At 42.5% G+C, this 15,586-nt stretch overlaps 2 protein-coding genes across 8 annotated transcripts in view; one reads left to right on the plus strand and one right to left on the minus strand.

Moving 5' to 3' along the window:
• Positions 1-372: 372 nt before the first annotated feature.
• On the minus strand, positions 373-1,834 carry LOC100305243 (vesicle-associated membrane protein 8 (endobrevin)). The gene is given in 3 exon segments (NM_001165148.2): positions 373-700; positions 880-1,041; positions 1,605-1,834. Coding segments are annotated over 3 exon segments (309 nt in total). The 5' UTR covers positions 1,608-1,834; the 3' UTR covers positions 373-556.
• Positions 1,835-5,857: 4,023 nt separating this feature from the next.
• mat2al (methionine adenosyltransferase II, alpha-like) overlaps positions 5,858-15,586 on the plus strand; it is a 42,549-nt gene continuing 32,820 nt past the window's right edge. The window contains exons 1-5 of one of the 7 annotated variants that reach the window (XM_090191852.1): positions 6,221-6,450; positions 9,645-9,722; positions 9,860-12,694; positions 13,693-13,978; positions 14,092-14,289. Coding sequence is in view for 1 of the 7 variants with exons in the window: in XM_021622795.3 (XP_021478470.1) it covers positions 6,375-6,450; positions 9,645-9,722; positions 9,860-9,982 (277 nt within the window). In the remaining 6 variants the exon portion in view is untranslated. Of the gene's footprint in view, positions 6,451-9,644; positions 9,723-9,859; positions 13,979-14,091; positions 14,290-15,586 lie in introns of those variants that run through there. The other 6 variants (XM_090191851.1, XM_090191854.1, XM_021622795.3 and 3 more) reach the window with 6 other exon arrangements.

The raw sequence follows: 15,586 nt of genomic DNA on the forward strand, positions 1-15,586 counted from the left end.
TGTTTACATTTACTTTGTTTACAAACATTGAAGTAAAACAAGCTAATATTTTGGGTTCTGATGGGGTACGACAGTTGAACTAAGCTCATGAGGCATTTAGAAGTTATATTCTTCAAGAATCAATGGGTATAAATCACTAACTTATAAATCAGAAAATGTATGTAGCAACTGCAGATTGCCCCTTTAAGCACAAATATAAAGCATTCAATGAACCCTAATGCTGTGGGAAGAGGCTCCTTACCTGTAATGTTTCTCTTGGGACAAAAATACACAATCAAATCTATCTACAAAAATGATGAGATGTATGTTATTAAACATCAAATTAACAGATATAATCTAAAAACAATCAAACAAATTCCAGGACGCTTATTTACAGAAGTCATAATGTGAAATGTTATATTTTGTCACGATACTATACATAATCCACCTTGAGCCTTGGGGAGAAGACCAGAATGAAACCACAGTTTCATCAAATTCAAAACATGACTGTTGGTGATTGTGGTTCATCCTATTCCTTTTAGCGAGAATGTAGTACTGTAGGAGTCTGTGAGGCAATTTAACTGGGGATGACACCTGTAGCAAACAGGATGATGAGGATGAGGATGATCAGAACTATCACTCCAATGATGATCATCATCTTGGCGTTCTTCCACCAGTACTTCCGGGCTACCCGCGTGGATGTCCTCTGAAAGGAGTCTGCCTGAAAATTCAAGGAATTATGGAAGGTTAAGTAAAATATAATTGGGTTTCAAGCAAGTTTAAGCAGAAACAGACATGCAAACCAGAGGCATATTGGCTGTTCAACACCTTTCTCTAGACTAGAGGGACCACTACTTATCACCTCAAAAAATACTATTGTCTTTCTCTTATAATACTTACGGTTGCTTGTAGGTCATGTGTCTTGTCAACCAAGTCATCTAACCTCTCTCCCCTCTCCAGTACTTTGTTGATGTTGTCTTTGAGTATAACTTTAACTTCATTGACTTGGCCCTGCACTGAGTCCATCTTAGAGGAGGCTGGCTGTTGAGAACTGTAGTCAGCCTACGGAGAGGAAGAGGAGAGAATCTGCTCTGAATATTATCAATATATTAGGTATGACATACTGTAACCATAGTTTTCAGAATAACATGACACTTTGCTACTGTATGATGGGGAAATGTTAATCTGACTCATCCATATCAATTCACACAAATACAGGAGCCAATACACAGGGCAGAATGCAATTCAATAACACCAGGATATACAGTATAATTTGAACATATTTGAAAGCAGGCCAAGCAAATATTGCTCTATCGCTCAGCCATTCCTGTATTGACACATTCCCGACTAGACAGTTTTTTAAAACTTCCTACAAAACAGCTAGGTCACTGCTTTCTTTAGTCCCAAAGGTTATTGGACTGTCAGACATTTACTTACACGGAAGTCACATGTAAATAACTATATTCACAGCCTAGCCTGCCTGATCCTGTTGTTTATAGTCTTTGTTCCTTTAATACCACTGCTCTACTCACTGTAGTGCTAATAGTTCAGATCATTAGTGTGCCCTCAAGGCATATGACTGCCTCACATTCACAGCTTCCACATGACAAAGTAAATACACTTACCATGTCAGAACAAGTTAATTTATCCACAAACTACTCCACTTCAGAGGGTAAATGTTTCACAAAGATGTATTATCCAGACGAATTACTAGCATAGTAAATAAAGTAGAGACAAGTAAAGTATGCTTCAGACAGCTGTAGATTGAGACACAGGCGAACAGGCAGATACAGACACAGGTTCCACACAGCGCTGCCCCTCCCTGTAGTTACACATTAACTACTTCTGCTGCACTGGAGCTCTACCATTGGCCTGACGTTAGTCACTCATCTCTTTACATAGAACTAGGATTAGTAGAATTGAGATTGCTCTGAAACTCCCCAGATGTCCATGGTCCACCCCATAGTGCACGTATAGCACTTGAGATAGAAACAAGATTTGGAGAAATTACATGACAAGCTGATCTTCTGAATTTGAATGCCCATTCTACTTATTCTGATTCTATGTGTCTTTGGGACATACCATCAGCTGTCCTAGCACCTGATGCAGGTCAGCACTGGGCAAAGGTCACTTTATTTATCAGGGGGCTGTTAGCAAAGGAACTGCAGATCTTGAAGGCAATAAAAAGGGAAGTCACTTGCTTGCTACATAAGTTACATCTGATTTCATAAGAATGCTAAATAGTTAGTTAAATAGTTACCCGGACTTTCTGCATTGACTCTTTTTGCTCTAACTTTTTTGATTCATCACACTCTGCGGCTACTGTTTACTATCTGTTACTTTATTCCTATTCATATGTACATATCTACCTCAATTATGTACCTTGTAGCCTTGCACATTGACTCTGTACTGGTATCCCCTGTACTGTACCTTATCGTTCCTCATTTTGTATCTATTATTACGTGTTTTATTTTATTATTTCTCTATTTTCTTTCTCTCTGCAATGTTGGGAAGGGCCCGTTAGTAAGCATTTCACTGTTAGTCCACACTTGTTATTTATGAAGCTTGTGACTAATACAATTTGATTTGATTTCCATGGCTGGCCATGTTGTTTAGATCGCTCTGTTCCAAACATGAGGCTAGTACCAGGAAGAGGAGGGCATACACTTTATTTATGGAAATAAGCTCCACTCTTGTTATTTTAAAGAGACAGATATTTCCTCCCTCAAAGCAGTCTAAATGTTTTGACATGTTTGAGTGTTACTGTATTTTATAGTAAAACTGAATCACTCTTCTTCTCTAAATAGGGTATAACTTGAAGAAAATAAACAATTTCACATGAAACGTTCCCCTTTCTTTGGCCATCAAACAGTAGGAAAAGACTACTGTAGGTATGTGTAACCCATACGATATCTCCTTGATTTGTGGTGAAATCTGTCCTTGTAACTCCCATCTATTCCAGTACAGTATTAGGTTGTAAATGGATATTGTTAAGAAATTGATGGGCCCTACTGGACTCATACTGTCGCTGAGCTCTGTGACACAGATTTAGGACACCCCATCCTCTGACAGGATGTGGTATCTGAACCTGATTGCCAGCACATGGAATTACACATACTGTAGTGTAGTAATAGTTTGCTCACCCATCCAATGGAATGGTTCTTCGATACAGAGCTCCAAACGGCAGTTGGGTTAGGAATAATTGACCCCTACCCCCCCCCCCCCCCCCTTCTCTCTCACACACACACACATAAAATCTTGCACCTCTGACAGCAAGGATGATCTAGCTTCTAGCTACAATGCAGTACACTATTGGCATGGTCTTGGTTGATAGGCTACAACAAGTTAAAACTGCCGTATTTATGCTGCAATAGTTTGTGTCGGGGGGCTAGGGTCAGTCTGTTATATCTGGAGTATTTATCCTGTCTATCTGGTGTCCTGTGTGAATTTAAGTATACTCTCTAATTCTTCCTCTTTCTTTCTTTTTTTCTCTCTCTCAGAGGACCTGAGCCCTAGGACCATGCTTCAGGACTACCTGGCCTGATGACTCCTTGCTGTCCCCAGTCTACCTGGTCGTGCTGCTGCTCCAGTTTCAACTGTTCTGCCTGCAGCTATGGAAGACCTGCTGTTTTCAACTCTCTAGAGACAGCAGGAGCGGTAGAGATACTCTGAATGATCGGCTATGAAAAGCCAACTGACATTTACTCCTGAGGTGCTGACCTGTGGCACCCTCTACAACCACTGTGATTATTGTTATTTGACCCTACTGGTCATCTATGAACATTTGAACATCTTGGCCATGCTCTGTTATAATCTCCACCCGGCACAGCCAGAAGAGGACTGGCCACCCCTCATAGCCTGGTTCCTCTCTAGGTTTCTTCCTAGGTTCTGGCCTTTCTAGGGAATTTTTCCTAGCCACCGTGCTTCTACACCTGTATTGCTTGCTGTTTGGGGTTTTAGGCTGGGTTTCTGTACAGCACTTTGTGACATAAATTGATGTGGCAGCGTAGCCTAGTGGTTAGAGTGTTGGACTAGTAACCGAAAGGTGTGCAAATTCAAATCCCCGAGCTGGTAAGGTACAAATATGTCGTTCTGCCAGTCATTGAAAATAAGAATTTGTTCTTAACTGACTTGCCTAGTAAAATAAATGTAAGGGCTTTATATATACGATTGATTGGTTAAAATAAATTCTTAATCTGTGCTGTAGTGTTCTTCTTGTTTGGACAACTGTCCTTTTTCGGGAGGAATTATTGCTTGCTTTGTGAGATGATGAACTAACCTCGTATTATGTAGCATCAGTTTGCAGCCATTTCACTCTCACTGCAGTTATCTTTGTCCATCTGATACAATGTTGCCCCTACCTTGAACAAGTGTGCCTGACATTGCTACTTTGTGACAACTCAATACATCGAGGCCTATGTTGGATTAGAAAACCTATTTATAGATTTATACAGTTTTAATATATTATTGTAGACTACATTGTGTTAGCTAGCAAAATGGCTAGGCCGTTAAATTGGTGGTGGGGAGTCGACTCCTCTCGCATCTTTCACAGCAAAGGAAGAGCTAGCTAACGAGAGGGGAGGAGCACAGACATGCATAGGTAAGGGACGTCGGCCACCATGCAGAGTTGCAGACATTCAGAACCGTGCATCGGTCATCAGATATCAGAAGAAGTATAGGCTATCGCAATGCTGTATCTCCCAATTTCTTGGCTTGAAATAACTCGCGCAAATTCACTAAAATTGGGTATATCAATGAGTAGGCTGAGCTACTCTACACGCAACAGACGGAAGACCAAACACACACCAGCGTTTTTCATAGTGAAGAGAAAGCATGTGAGCCAGCGAGGATCGGTGGAACCTGCTGGAACCGTGCGCATAGGCTATATCTTGGTAATCAGTATCTCGCAGTGTCTTTTGTCTTGCAATGCCTCGTAAATTCACCAACAGTATATTAAAGTACATGTTTGGCTATCAATGAGTACGGCTAAGCTACTATCCACAGTGCCAGTGAATTGAAGTTAAACTTCGCCAAATGCATCAGTTTAATTACGTTTAAAAGTGCAATAAAAAGTATTGTGCCTATCTATAGTTTATTTAATGAAACCCTGTTTGGCTGTTGATGTCTTAGGTCAGGGTTCTCAAATCCTGTTCTTGGAGAAATAACCTACAGGAAGGTTTCGGCTCCAACCCCAGTTGTAACTAACCTGACTCAGTTTATCAACCAGCTAATTATCTAACCAGATGCGCTAGATTAGGGTTGGAGTGAAAACCTACAGGATTGTGGCTCTACACGAACAGAGTTGATGCAGAGCAGGGCATCCAGCCAAACTTTTTGAAAATGGCTAGTTCACTTTGTTATTAAGAAGGACGTCTACCACGTTACAATAATTATTCTTATCACACTTCAGCAATTTAAATATTATGGGGACACCTATACATTTGGCAGCCAAGCACGAGTTGTCAGTATAGGCTATTATCGTCAAACGGTGAAATATCTTAACGCCTAGAATAAAACCTCCAGGCGTCCATCATAATTGTCAATTCAATTAAAAACAAATCCGAATTACAGGGAGTAGTTTGGAAAAAGGATTGGATAATTAAGCAATATGACGGGGGGGGGGGATAAGGCCAATATACCATGGCTGAGGGCTGTTCTTATGCATGACACGGAGTGTCTGGATGCAGCCATTAGCCGTGGTATATTGGCCATCAAAGCAGTAAAAATACATGTTTTGTCATACACATGTTATATGGTCTGATATTCCACGCTGTCAGCCAATCAGCATTCAGGACAGGACTCGAACCACCCAGTTTATAATAATTGCATAACCAACATCTCTAGTAATAGCTGTCCAATAGGGCTATAACATGGCACATGGGTTATCAGCGTGGAATGCGCCGGGGGATCAGTCAAGGCTGAACAGCATGAATGAAACTGAGATATTGTAGTTCTTACACATCACCTTCTATATTCAAACAGGATAGGCCTTGTATAGACTACATTGATGAGCAAATGTGCAGCATCATGCACATGTCAGTCCTCCAGAACGCAAATTGTAGTCTTCCTAGTAGGACTCTGCAATAATGAAGTGGTGTGTACGTGTTTGCACAACCGTTTCAACGTGTTTTGGGAGTCGAGCAAGAGTCGATTCCTTCGATTCCAACCAAAGGAGTCGGAGTCGACTCCAACAATCCTGGAGTCGTGCATCATTATACATTTCCAGTAGGCGGCGCTAGATCAGAAGCAGAACTTAAAATATTGTCGCCTACTGTAGGTTAATCATTAGTCGATACGATAGTAAGTAGCCTATATATATAGCATCTGTTTTTCAGTTCTAACTTCAAATTCAACAAGCTTTTGACTGTAGCACTTGTTCAACCGAACAACTGAAGATGAATCCCAGCGGCAACAGACCCAGTGGGAAAACATTCCTTTTTACATCGGAGTCAGTTGGAGAGGGACATTCTGGTTGGTGGTTACTTTCCATGCGTTTGTAGGCTATATTGTATCTAACGTTGTTGTACGAGTGTAGCACATTTAGCCGACTGAACTATCACACGTAGCTTTACTCGTGCATGACATGTGCTCTTTCTCTGTTATGGATGTCAGTTTGAGGGCTAATACCAGCATTGCATACTGTTAAGCATGGATAGTAGTGTCTGTTTTTATTATCGGATCGTGCTTACTGTTTAAACTGGGACACATTCTTTTCACGCCACCCCGATATATGGAGGATTATTGCTAACCCTTAACCTAATAACCCTAACCTGCTACGAAAAAGTCACTTCCGGTCGTAGCTGTATCGAAGTGTCGTGAAGCGAGTGTTTCTCGCGTAAACTTTCACTTCTACATGCGCATATGCAGTAGTAAACTCGCAAGACTTTCAGATGATTGTACGATGTTACATAATCTGCAGGGTTTTGGAAAAATGTCTGTCAACCCACTTCAGCTGGGTCCATACTATCCGGGAACCTTGGGACGTTCCTAACCTTAACCCTACCCCAACCTTAACCATTTTAAATGTCAACTTCAATGGGGGTAGGGAGGTCCTAAGGTTCCCAGATAGCATGGACCCTTCAGTTTTGGGTGGATTCACAATAGTTTTAAAGCTAATTTCCTGCAATTCTACACATTTTGCCATGACTTATGTGAGAGTGACTAACAAAATCAATGGGGGGGCCCATGGAGGTCATAGCACCTGTACGTACTGTGTGCCTGGTTGGTATTTGGCCATGATTACTACAAGTTTAGATAAATAAAAAAATTGCTTCGCTGACAATGCTAATTGAGTGACTGTCAGTGACTAAAATAACAAGAGAAAAATTGCTGATGCACAACTACATTTCGAGCTTGCACCTTGTGTATTCTACTATTCTAACTCTCAACAGTAAGTTGAGACCCCGACTGAGTTCCTAAAAAAAATATATATATTTATATATACACTGCTCAAAAAAATAAAGGGAACACTTAAACAACACAATGTAACTCCAAGTCAATCACACTTCTGTGAAATCAAACTGTCCACTTAGGAAGCAACACTGATTGACAATAAATTTCACATGCTGTTGTGCAAATGGAAAAGACAACCGGTGGAAATTATAGGCATTTAGCAAGACACCCCCAATAAAGGAGTGGTTCTGCAGGTGGGGACCACAGACCACTTCTCAGTTCCTATGCTTCCTGGCTGATGTTTTGGTCACTTTTGAATGCGGGCGGTGCTTTCACTCTAGTGGTAGCATGAGACGGAGTCTACAACCCACACAAGTGGCTCAGGTAGTGCAGCTCATCCAGGATGGCACATCAATGCGAGATGTGACAAGAAGGTTTGCTGTGTCTGTGAGTGTAGTGTCCAGAGCATGGAGGCTCTACCAGGAGACAGGCCAGTACATCAGAAGACGTGGAGGAGGCCGTAGGAGGGCAACAACCCAGCAGCAGGACCGCTACCTCTGCCTTTGTGCAAGGAAGAGCAGGAGGAGCACTGCCAGAGCCCTGCAAAATGACCTCCAGCAGGCCATAAATGTGCATGTGTCTGCTCAAACGGTCAGAAACAGACTCCATGAGGGTGGTATGAGGGCCCGACGTCCACAGGTGGGGGTTGTGCTTACAGCCCAACACCGTGCAGGACGTTTTGCATTTGCCTGAGAACACCAAGATTGGCAAATTCGCCACTGGCGCCCTGTGCTCTTCACAGATGAAAGCAGGTTCACACTGAGCGCATGTGACAGACGTGACAGTCTGGAGACGCCGTGGAGAACGTTCTGCTGCCTGCAACATCCTCCAGCATGACCGGTTTGGCGGTGGGTCAGTCATGGTGTGGGGTGGCATTTATTTGGGGGGCCGCACAGCCCTCCCATGTGCTGCCATTAGGTACCGGGATGAGCTCCTCAGACCCCTTGTGAGACCATATGCTGGTGTGGTTGGCCCTGGGTTCCTCCTAATGCAAGACAATGCTAGACCTCATGTGGCTGGAGTGTGTCAGCAGTTCCTCCAAGAGGAAGGCATTGATGCTATGGACTGGCCCGCCCGTTCCCCAGACCTGAATCCAATTGAGCACATCTGGGACATCATGTCTCGCTCCATCCACCAACGCCACAATGCACCACAGACTGTCCAGGAGTTGCGGATGCTTTAGTCCAGGTCTGGGAGGAGATCCCTCAGGAGACCATCCGCCACCTCATCAGGAGCATGCCCAGGCGTTGTAGGGAGGTCAAACAGGCACGTGGAGGCCACACACACTAGTGAGTCTCATTTAGACTTGTTTTAAGGACATTACATCAACGTTGGATCAGCCTGTAGTGTGGTTTTCCACTTTAATTTTGAGTGTGACTCCAAATCCAGACCTCCATGGGTTGATAAATTTGATTTCCATTGATCATTTTTGTGTGATTTTTGTTGTCAGCACATTCAACTATGTAAAGAAAAAAGTATTTAATAAGAATATTTCATTAATTCAGATCTAGGATGTGTTATTTTAGTGTTCCCTTAATTTTTTGGAGCAGTGTATATATGTAGGTGGTTTGTTTTTTGGTCAGAGGGCCCCCCTAATGGCCTAGGGCCCTAAGCGACTGCTTATGTCGCTTATGCCTGTAGCCGGCCCTGCTATAGAGAGCCATAGTAATGGTGTATTTTTGTAGGCACTAACTCCGTCACGTCTTGTTGCCCAAAGCCTATGGAGAAATTAATGGGATTTTGGGATAGACGCCCAAAATAAGGTCTGTGGTAAGCACAGGCTTAGGAGATCTTATACGTTTTGTTCCATGAGCTAATCTTCATCAGCTAATGTCCCTTTTTTGTGCATTTTGAAGCATTTATTCAATCAAAACAAGCACATAAAGGCTTCATAGTTTATTAAGGTCATGTTAACTGACTGATATGATCTCATAGAACAAAATGTAGATCTCATAAGCCTGTTTGAACCTCAGACCTAATTTTCGGCATTTATCCCATAACCCCATTCTTTCCCCATTAATTTTCCCCATAGGAATGACTGAACGAACCAGAGGTAACTAATTTCAGTTTTTTAGGACTACAAACTGGCGACCTCTCAAGTAGTTCTGTATGAATGCAATTGACTTTACATTAATTACTGTCACACAGAATATATATATATATTTTAGCACATAGGATATCAATATTTATTAAACCATATAATTTTTCCCCAGACAAAATGTGTGACCAAATAAGTGATGCTGTCCTTGATGCATACCTAACTCTGGACCCTGACTCCAAAGTGGCTTGTGGTAAGTTTGTCCAGTTTTACATTCTCTAAAGCTCTTATATGTTAATAGACAAACAAGACTTTATCTATAGTTGTTTTTCATTATTTCATATCTGAATGACCTTTCACCTCAACATTACTGAACTCTTTCTGCACTAGAAACTGTTACGAAGACTGGTATGATCATGCTGTGTGGAGAGGTCACCTCCAAGGGTGTAGTGGACCTCGTGGAGGTGGTCAGGAACACCGTTAAGAAGATTGGTTACGATCACTCCTCCAAAGGTACAGTCACTCACAGAGCAGATTTAGCCTCAGCCAGGGTTACCAGCCTGTTCATGCATTTAGCAGTGGTACATCTAATCTGTGCAAGAGAACATCCACAATTTAATTAGAAAATACAGTAATTTGGTTTTGACAGATACAGCATGAGGTAAAAGACTAAGTGAAAGCGACTTCTATGTAGGGCTGGTGTTTCTTCCAGGATTTGACGATATGATGCAACTGTGTAACTGTCTGCTTCTATTTGACTACTGTCTCCTACACTACATGTTGTGACTTACAATGTAGGATCTTAATATGAGCCAATTTGCTACAGCAAGTTAATTGTCCTGCAGTAACAAGAAATGTGAATTATTATGTGGAATATAATTAATGGATATTTTTGTAGGTGTTGATACATTTTTCATTGGGGCAAATAAATTCTGAAATTTTGAAAGTGGAAATTAAAACTTTAGAACCTTTTTTTAAAGCTAAAATACACTACAAGTTTGCAGCAACAAAATAGTGATCAAATGAAGATACTACATCTGTAAGGTCCACGTGCTAATGGATAATTCCTATTTATTTTTATCTTGTCAAGGCTTGTGCTTGTCAAGGCCAAACAAGGAAATTAATAATTCTAGTTGAAAACGGAAATCGGATATCAGCTTATTTTTTCGTTTATGGTGTCCAATTTCGGCATCGAGTAACAGAAAACTAATAACATTTATCCCATTTTTCGTTTAATTCATACCTGGAAGTACACGCCGCCTAATATAATATTCACAGTGCATAGCAGGTGTTTGCTTAGTCTGGGTTGAGCTGCAGTGTCGGCAGCAGAGTGCTGGGGACGAACAACATCTGAATACAAGCTTTGGGTGGATAGGCAATGGCATGGCGAGAGAGCTTGGGGTTGTTTGGGAGGGAGTTTAGCCCCTCAGTGGTTCTTCCTGCTATTCTACCTTGGTTTCTCCCTCAGCCAGTGATATATATATATATATAGGGTTGCTTGAGGGGCTAAGAGTTGAGGAAGAAGTAGATTCAGTTGTAAGTGAACATTTAAGAACACAGTACTATGCTTTTTAAATCCACCCAGATGGATCTAAGGACCCTAAAACAGGGAGGACCGGTGCAGCTTTTGGTGTTCCTGAGTTTAAGGTGGCAGTGACAAAAAGAGCCACGGATAATTTATCTGTTTACACAATATAGTTGTTGGCCGTACTATTGGCTGCAGAGGAGGTGAGGCCAGACAGAGTAGTCATCTGCTCTGACTCCTGTGCAGCATTGATTTGTGTCTCAGAGCAAAGACAGGATGTGTTGTATGAGGTTTTGCAGTGTTTGTATAGGGTGAAACAGATTGTGGTATTTGTGATGTTCCTCTGGGTACCAGCTCATGTTTTATTTTTTTATTTTTTATTTCACCTTTATTTAACCAGGTAGGCAAGTTGAGAACAAGTTCTCATTTACAATTGCGACCTGGCCAAGATAAAGCAAAGCAGTTCGACACATACAACGACACAGTTACACATGGAGTAAAACAAACATACAGTCAATGATACAGTATAAACAAGTCTATATACGATGTGAGCAAATGAGGTGAGAAGGGAGGTAAAGGCAAAAAGGCCATGGTGGCAAAGTAAATACAATATAGCAAGTAAAACACTGGAATGGTAGATTTGCAATGGGAGAATGTGCAAAGTAGAAATAAAAATAATGGGGTGCAAAGGAGCAAAATAAATAAATAAATAAAATACAGTAGGGAAAGAGGTAGTTGTTTGGGCTAAATTATAGGTGGGCTATGTACAGGTGCAGTAATCTGTGAGCTGCTCTGACAGTTGGTGCTTAAAGCTAGTGAGGGAGATAAGTGTTTCCAGTTTCAGAGATTTTTGTAGATTTGAGGAATAATGGGGTTAAGTGAACTGGGGAAATCTTCAGGGGCTGTAGTATTTAATTATGTATTTCGTTTCCTTAGGTAGATGAGATTATTGGGTATGATTTAGACCTTCACTGTCTCTGGTCCAAACTCCAGTCAATTTTGTGACAGCCAGGAAGATACAACTTTGAATGTTAGCTAAAATGCTTAACTAATCATGAAGTTAGCATGCCAATAGGACGAACTCCACAATAACTGAACATAGTTGCTTGCACCACCTGGATAGCTAGCATTAGCCGGCTAACGTTACTGCTGACTGGTAGCAAGCTAGCAGGCTGGCTACTGGCATGTTAGCTAGTAGTAGCTAGTGGAAGTAAGTTAGTCCCTCGACCAGCTACAAGATGAAGCTGCCCGGCCAGAGGTACCTGCTGCAGAAAGGTGAGATTTCTACAGTACTTTCTGTAGCTAATTTAGCTAGATAGTCTGTCCGGCTGGTGCTTATTGAATGAGTAGGCTAATAATGAACTGCAGTTATTGTGAATGGTTACCCATCTGGCCCTTTGCATAGCTATTTCTTACACATTCAATACAACTATATCCATTTAAGCTACAGTCAATGCTGATATTGTGTGTGTGTGTGTGTGTGGGGGGGGGGGGGTCAGAACGTGCCTGCAAAAGGACAGACCGCGCCTGCAAAAGGACAGACCGCATCTGAGCAGATCATCAACTTCATCCAGTTACATCAGCCAATACAGTAAGTTACAATCGGGGTCTGCCCTGACAGTCCTGAAGAACGACGGAGAGGACTACATCTTCACCACGGCAAACAGATCCCTCTGTCCAGACCTTCAGTTCTGCTACCGGTAAGTTAGGGAAGGTGCCTAAGAAACTGGGTGATATTTTTAGAATTCAGGACAGTCTTGTGTTATGATGATTATCATAATTTCCTTTTGTATCGTGGTACGTTTTACAGTATTAGTAGTGAACTTGTGGACACATCATTGTGCTACTTTTACTTTTTGCACAGATTGTACCACAGTGTGTTCAGGCAGGCATATGGGGAACAGAATGGGCCTGAGAGGCATGTTGAGGAGTATAATCTTAGGTGCTGGCGATATCTGTACCAAGATTGAGAACCTCTTGTAGGAACACCTCGCGTGGCTATCTACTCCCCACTGATGAAGCGTGTCCATCAGGCCAGACACAGTGAGGAGCTCTGCTTCATTGATTTCTCTGGGAACATGGAACAAGAGAACTGCAGAGGTTTACTTTTTTTCTTCTCTTACCCACATCTGTGCTGGCGGTCTCCCCCTTGGGGTTTCCTGATTCAATCTGAGGATGAGGCCACAATCCTCCTGGAGTGTCTTCAACTGTTGAAGGACATCCTTAGGGAGGATGCCTTTGCAGGGAGTGGTCAGGCTGATCCTCACCTCATTACAGATGACTGCAAGGCAAAGAGGGGAGCATTAGGGAGGCCATTTCCAGGGTCCAAACTGCTCCTCTGCACCTTCCACCTACTCCAGGCAGTGTGGCTGTGGAGAGAGGCATAGACCTGAGAGACAGGCAGACCCTCTTCGCTGTCCCAAAGACATCATGTATGACAGGGAAGAGATAGTTGAGCCCCTCTATCAGCAGGTAGATCAAAACACATTTGTAGCCAGGTTAGTGTAGTATAACAGTATAATGAGGTGCAGTCTACTAACTTATGCTTTATTTTCAGTAACTTTTCAGTTTTAGTATTTTCTAATTGAAATTTACCCAGTCCTTGTTTGGGATATGTTGTTATTTGGGATACATTTTCCCTTTTATAGTTTGTAACCAGTATGTGATAGTTCAAGTACATATTTTACTCTAATTACAGGTACAAGAAATTCACGACCTACTTCCATTGACTGTTCACTCGTCTAGAGTGTTGGGCATTCAGCTATCGGGAGGAGCTGCCAACCTGAGGGAGTGACACCAATAAGGCAGCATGCGGATCCTTAAGGGTAAACTCCTCCAGAGGACGAAAGTGTTAAATCTCCCTGCGCCTGAAGGCTTACTATGAGGCACGGGTGACTGGCATTGTCCTTGGCCGCCGGGAAATGTTCCAGCAATCACATTTTCTGGCACAGGATAGTAGCGTCAACCCATCTGACATTGAGCAGGTAAATAGTGATGAATACAGGTTTGTAATAAATGTTTTAATAATGTGGTCTTTTATTATTTGTTGTATCTTCTATTATAAGCTGTCTATCTTCTCTCTCCTAATGTCTGTCAGGTGTGCGGAGAAGCAGTACAGGGTGAAGGGCACCACACCAGGCCAGATCTATACTGTGGACATGCATTTGTTCAGTAGGGCACACGGGAGCTCCATGCAGACACCAGGCTGCTGTGGTCAAGATATACGAATGCCTGTCCAGCAACTTCGTCCTGACAACATTGGAGATGAGGGATGAGTTGCTGAAGACAATAGGAGGTAAAATGGTGGCAATTTTATTGTTGTTTATGGTTACACAATCATTTTCATGTGAATATTTGATGTACCAAAGCAGAGTGCTGAAGTTGATTAAATATCTCTGCAGCCACTGAGACAGCCCAGTCAGTCACTAGAGGGCGAGGACAGCCCAGTCAGTCACTAGAGGGCGAGGACAGCCCAGTCAGTCACTAGAGGGCGAGGACAGCCCAGTCAGTCACTAGAGGGCGAGGACAGCCCAGTCAGTCACTAGAGGGCGAGGACAGCCCAGTCAGTCACTAGAGGTCGAGGACAGCCCAGTCAGTCACTAGAGGGCGAGGACAGCCCAGTCAGTCACTAGAGGGCGAGGACAGCCCAGTCAGTCACTAGAGGGCGAGGACAGCCCAGTCAGTCACTAGAGGGCGAGGACAGCCCAGTCAGTCACTAGAGGGCGAGGACAGCCCAGTCAGTCACTAGAGGGCGAGGACAGCCCAGTCAGTCACTAGAGGGCGAGGACAGCCCAGTCAGTCACTAGAGGGCGAGGACAGCCCAGTCAGTCACTAGAGGGCGAGGACAGCCCAGTCAGTCACTAGAGGGCGAGGACAGCCCAGTCAGTCACTAGAGGGCGAGGACAGCCCAGTCAGTCACTAGAGGGCGAGGACAGCCCAGTCAGTCACTAGAGGGCGAGGACAGCCCAGTCAGTCACTAGAGGGCGAGTGAGATCACAGACACCATGATGCATATGAGGCGACAATGCAGAATGTAATCTTATTATTTGATTTATTAATCTATTTAAGCATTTCACAATGAGAACATGCAGCTGGTTTGAAGAGTTTCATATCTCCATTTGAATAATTCATCAGCATCTGGACAATTTGGTGATGTCACACCCCAGCTGGTGACTGAAGTAGTAACAACGAGTCCTTTTTTTACTTTAGCATTACCACAGCTATGTTACTTATTTGCTTTATGAAAGAGTATTATAAGGTACAACATTCGTTTTATTTATTATTGAATATATACAGCTACAGTTTAGGTGACGCAATGACTTCAACAAGAGGACCTTGCAAACGGTTCGTTAACAGATTAATAATCTAATCATCTCTACATATCTAGATTATAGACCAGGGTTCCCCAACTAGCAGCCCACAGTGATTTTATTTGGTCTCCCAAATACTCTGAGCAAAAAATATATACAATTATTTATTTTTTGTTTTTATATTGTTGAACATAAAATACGATAAAAACACTAGCAAATCAGCTCGAAGTGATTTTAATTGAGGAAATATGTTCCAAAGTATTCCCACGCATATTAGAGATA

This window comes from Oncorhynchus mykiss, chromosome 12 (assembly GCF_057628025.1).
Source record: "Oncorhynchus mykiss isolate SJ-2025 chromosome 12, ASM5762802v1, whole genome shotgun sequence".
In the NCBI taxonomy this organism is placed as follows: domain Eukaryota; kingdom Metazoa; phylum Chordata; class Actinopteri; order Salmoniformes; family Salmonidae; genus Oncorhynchus; species Oncorhynchus mykiss.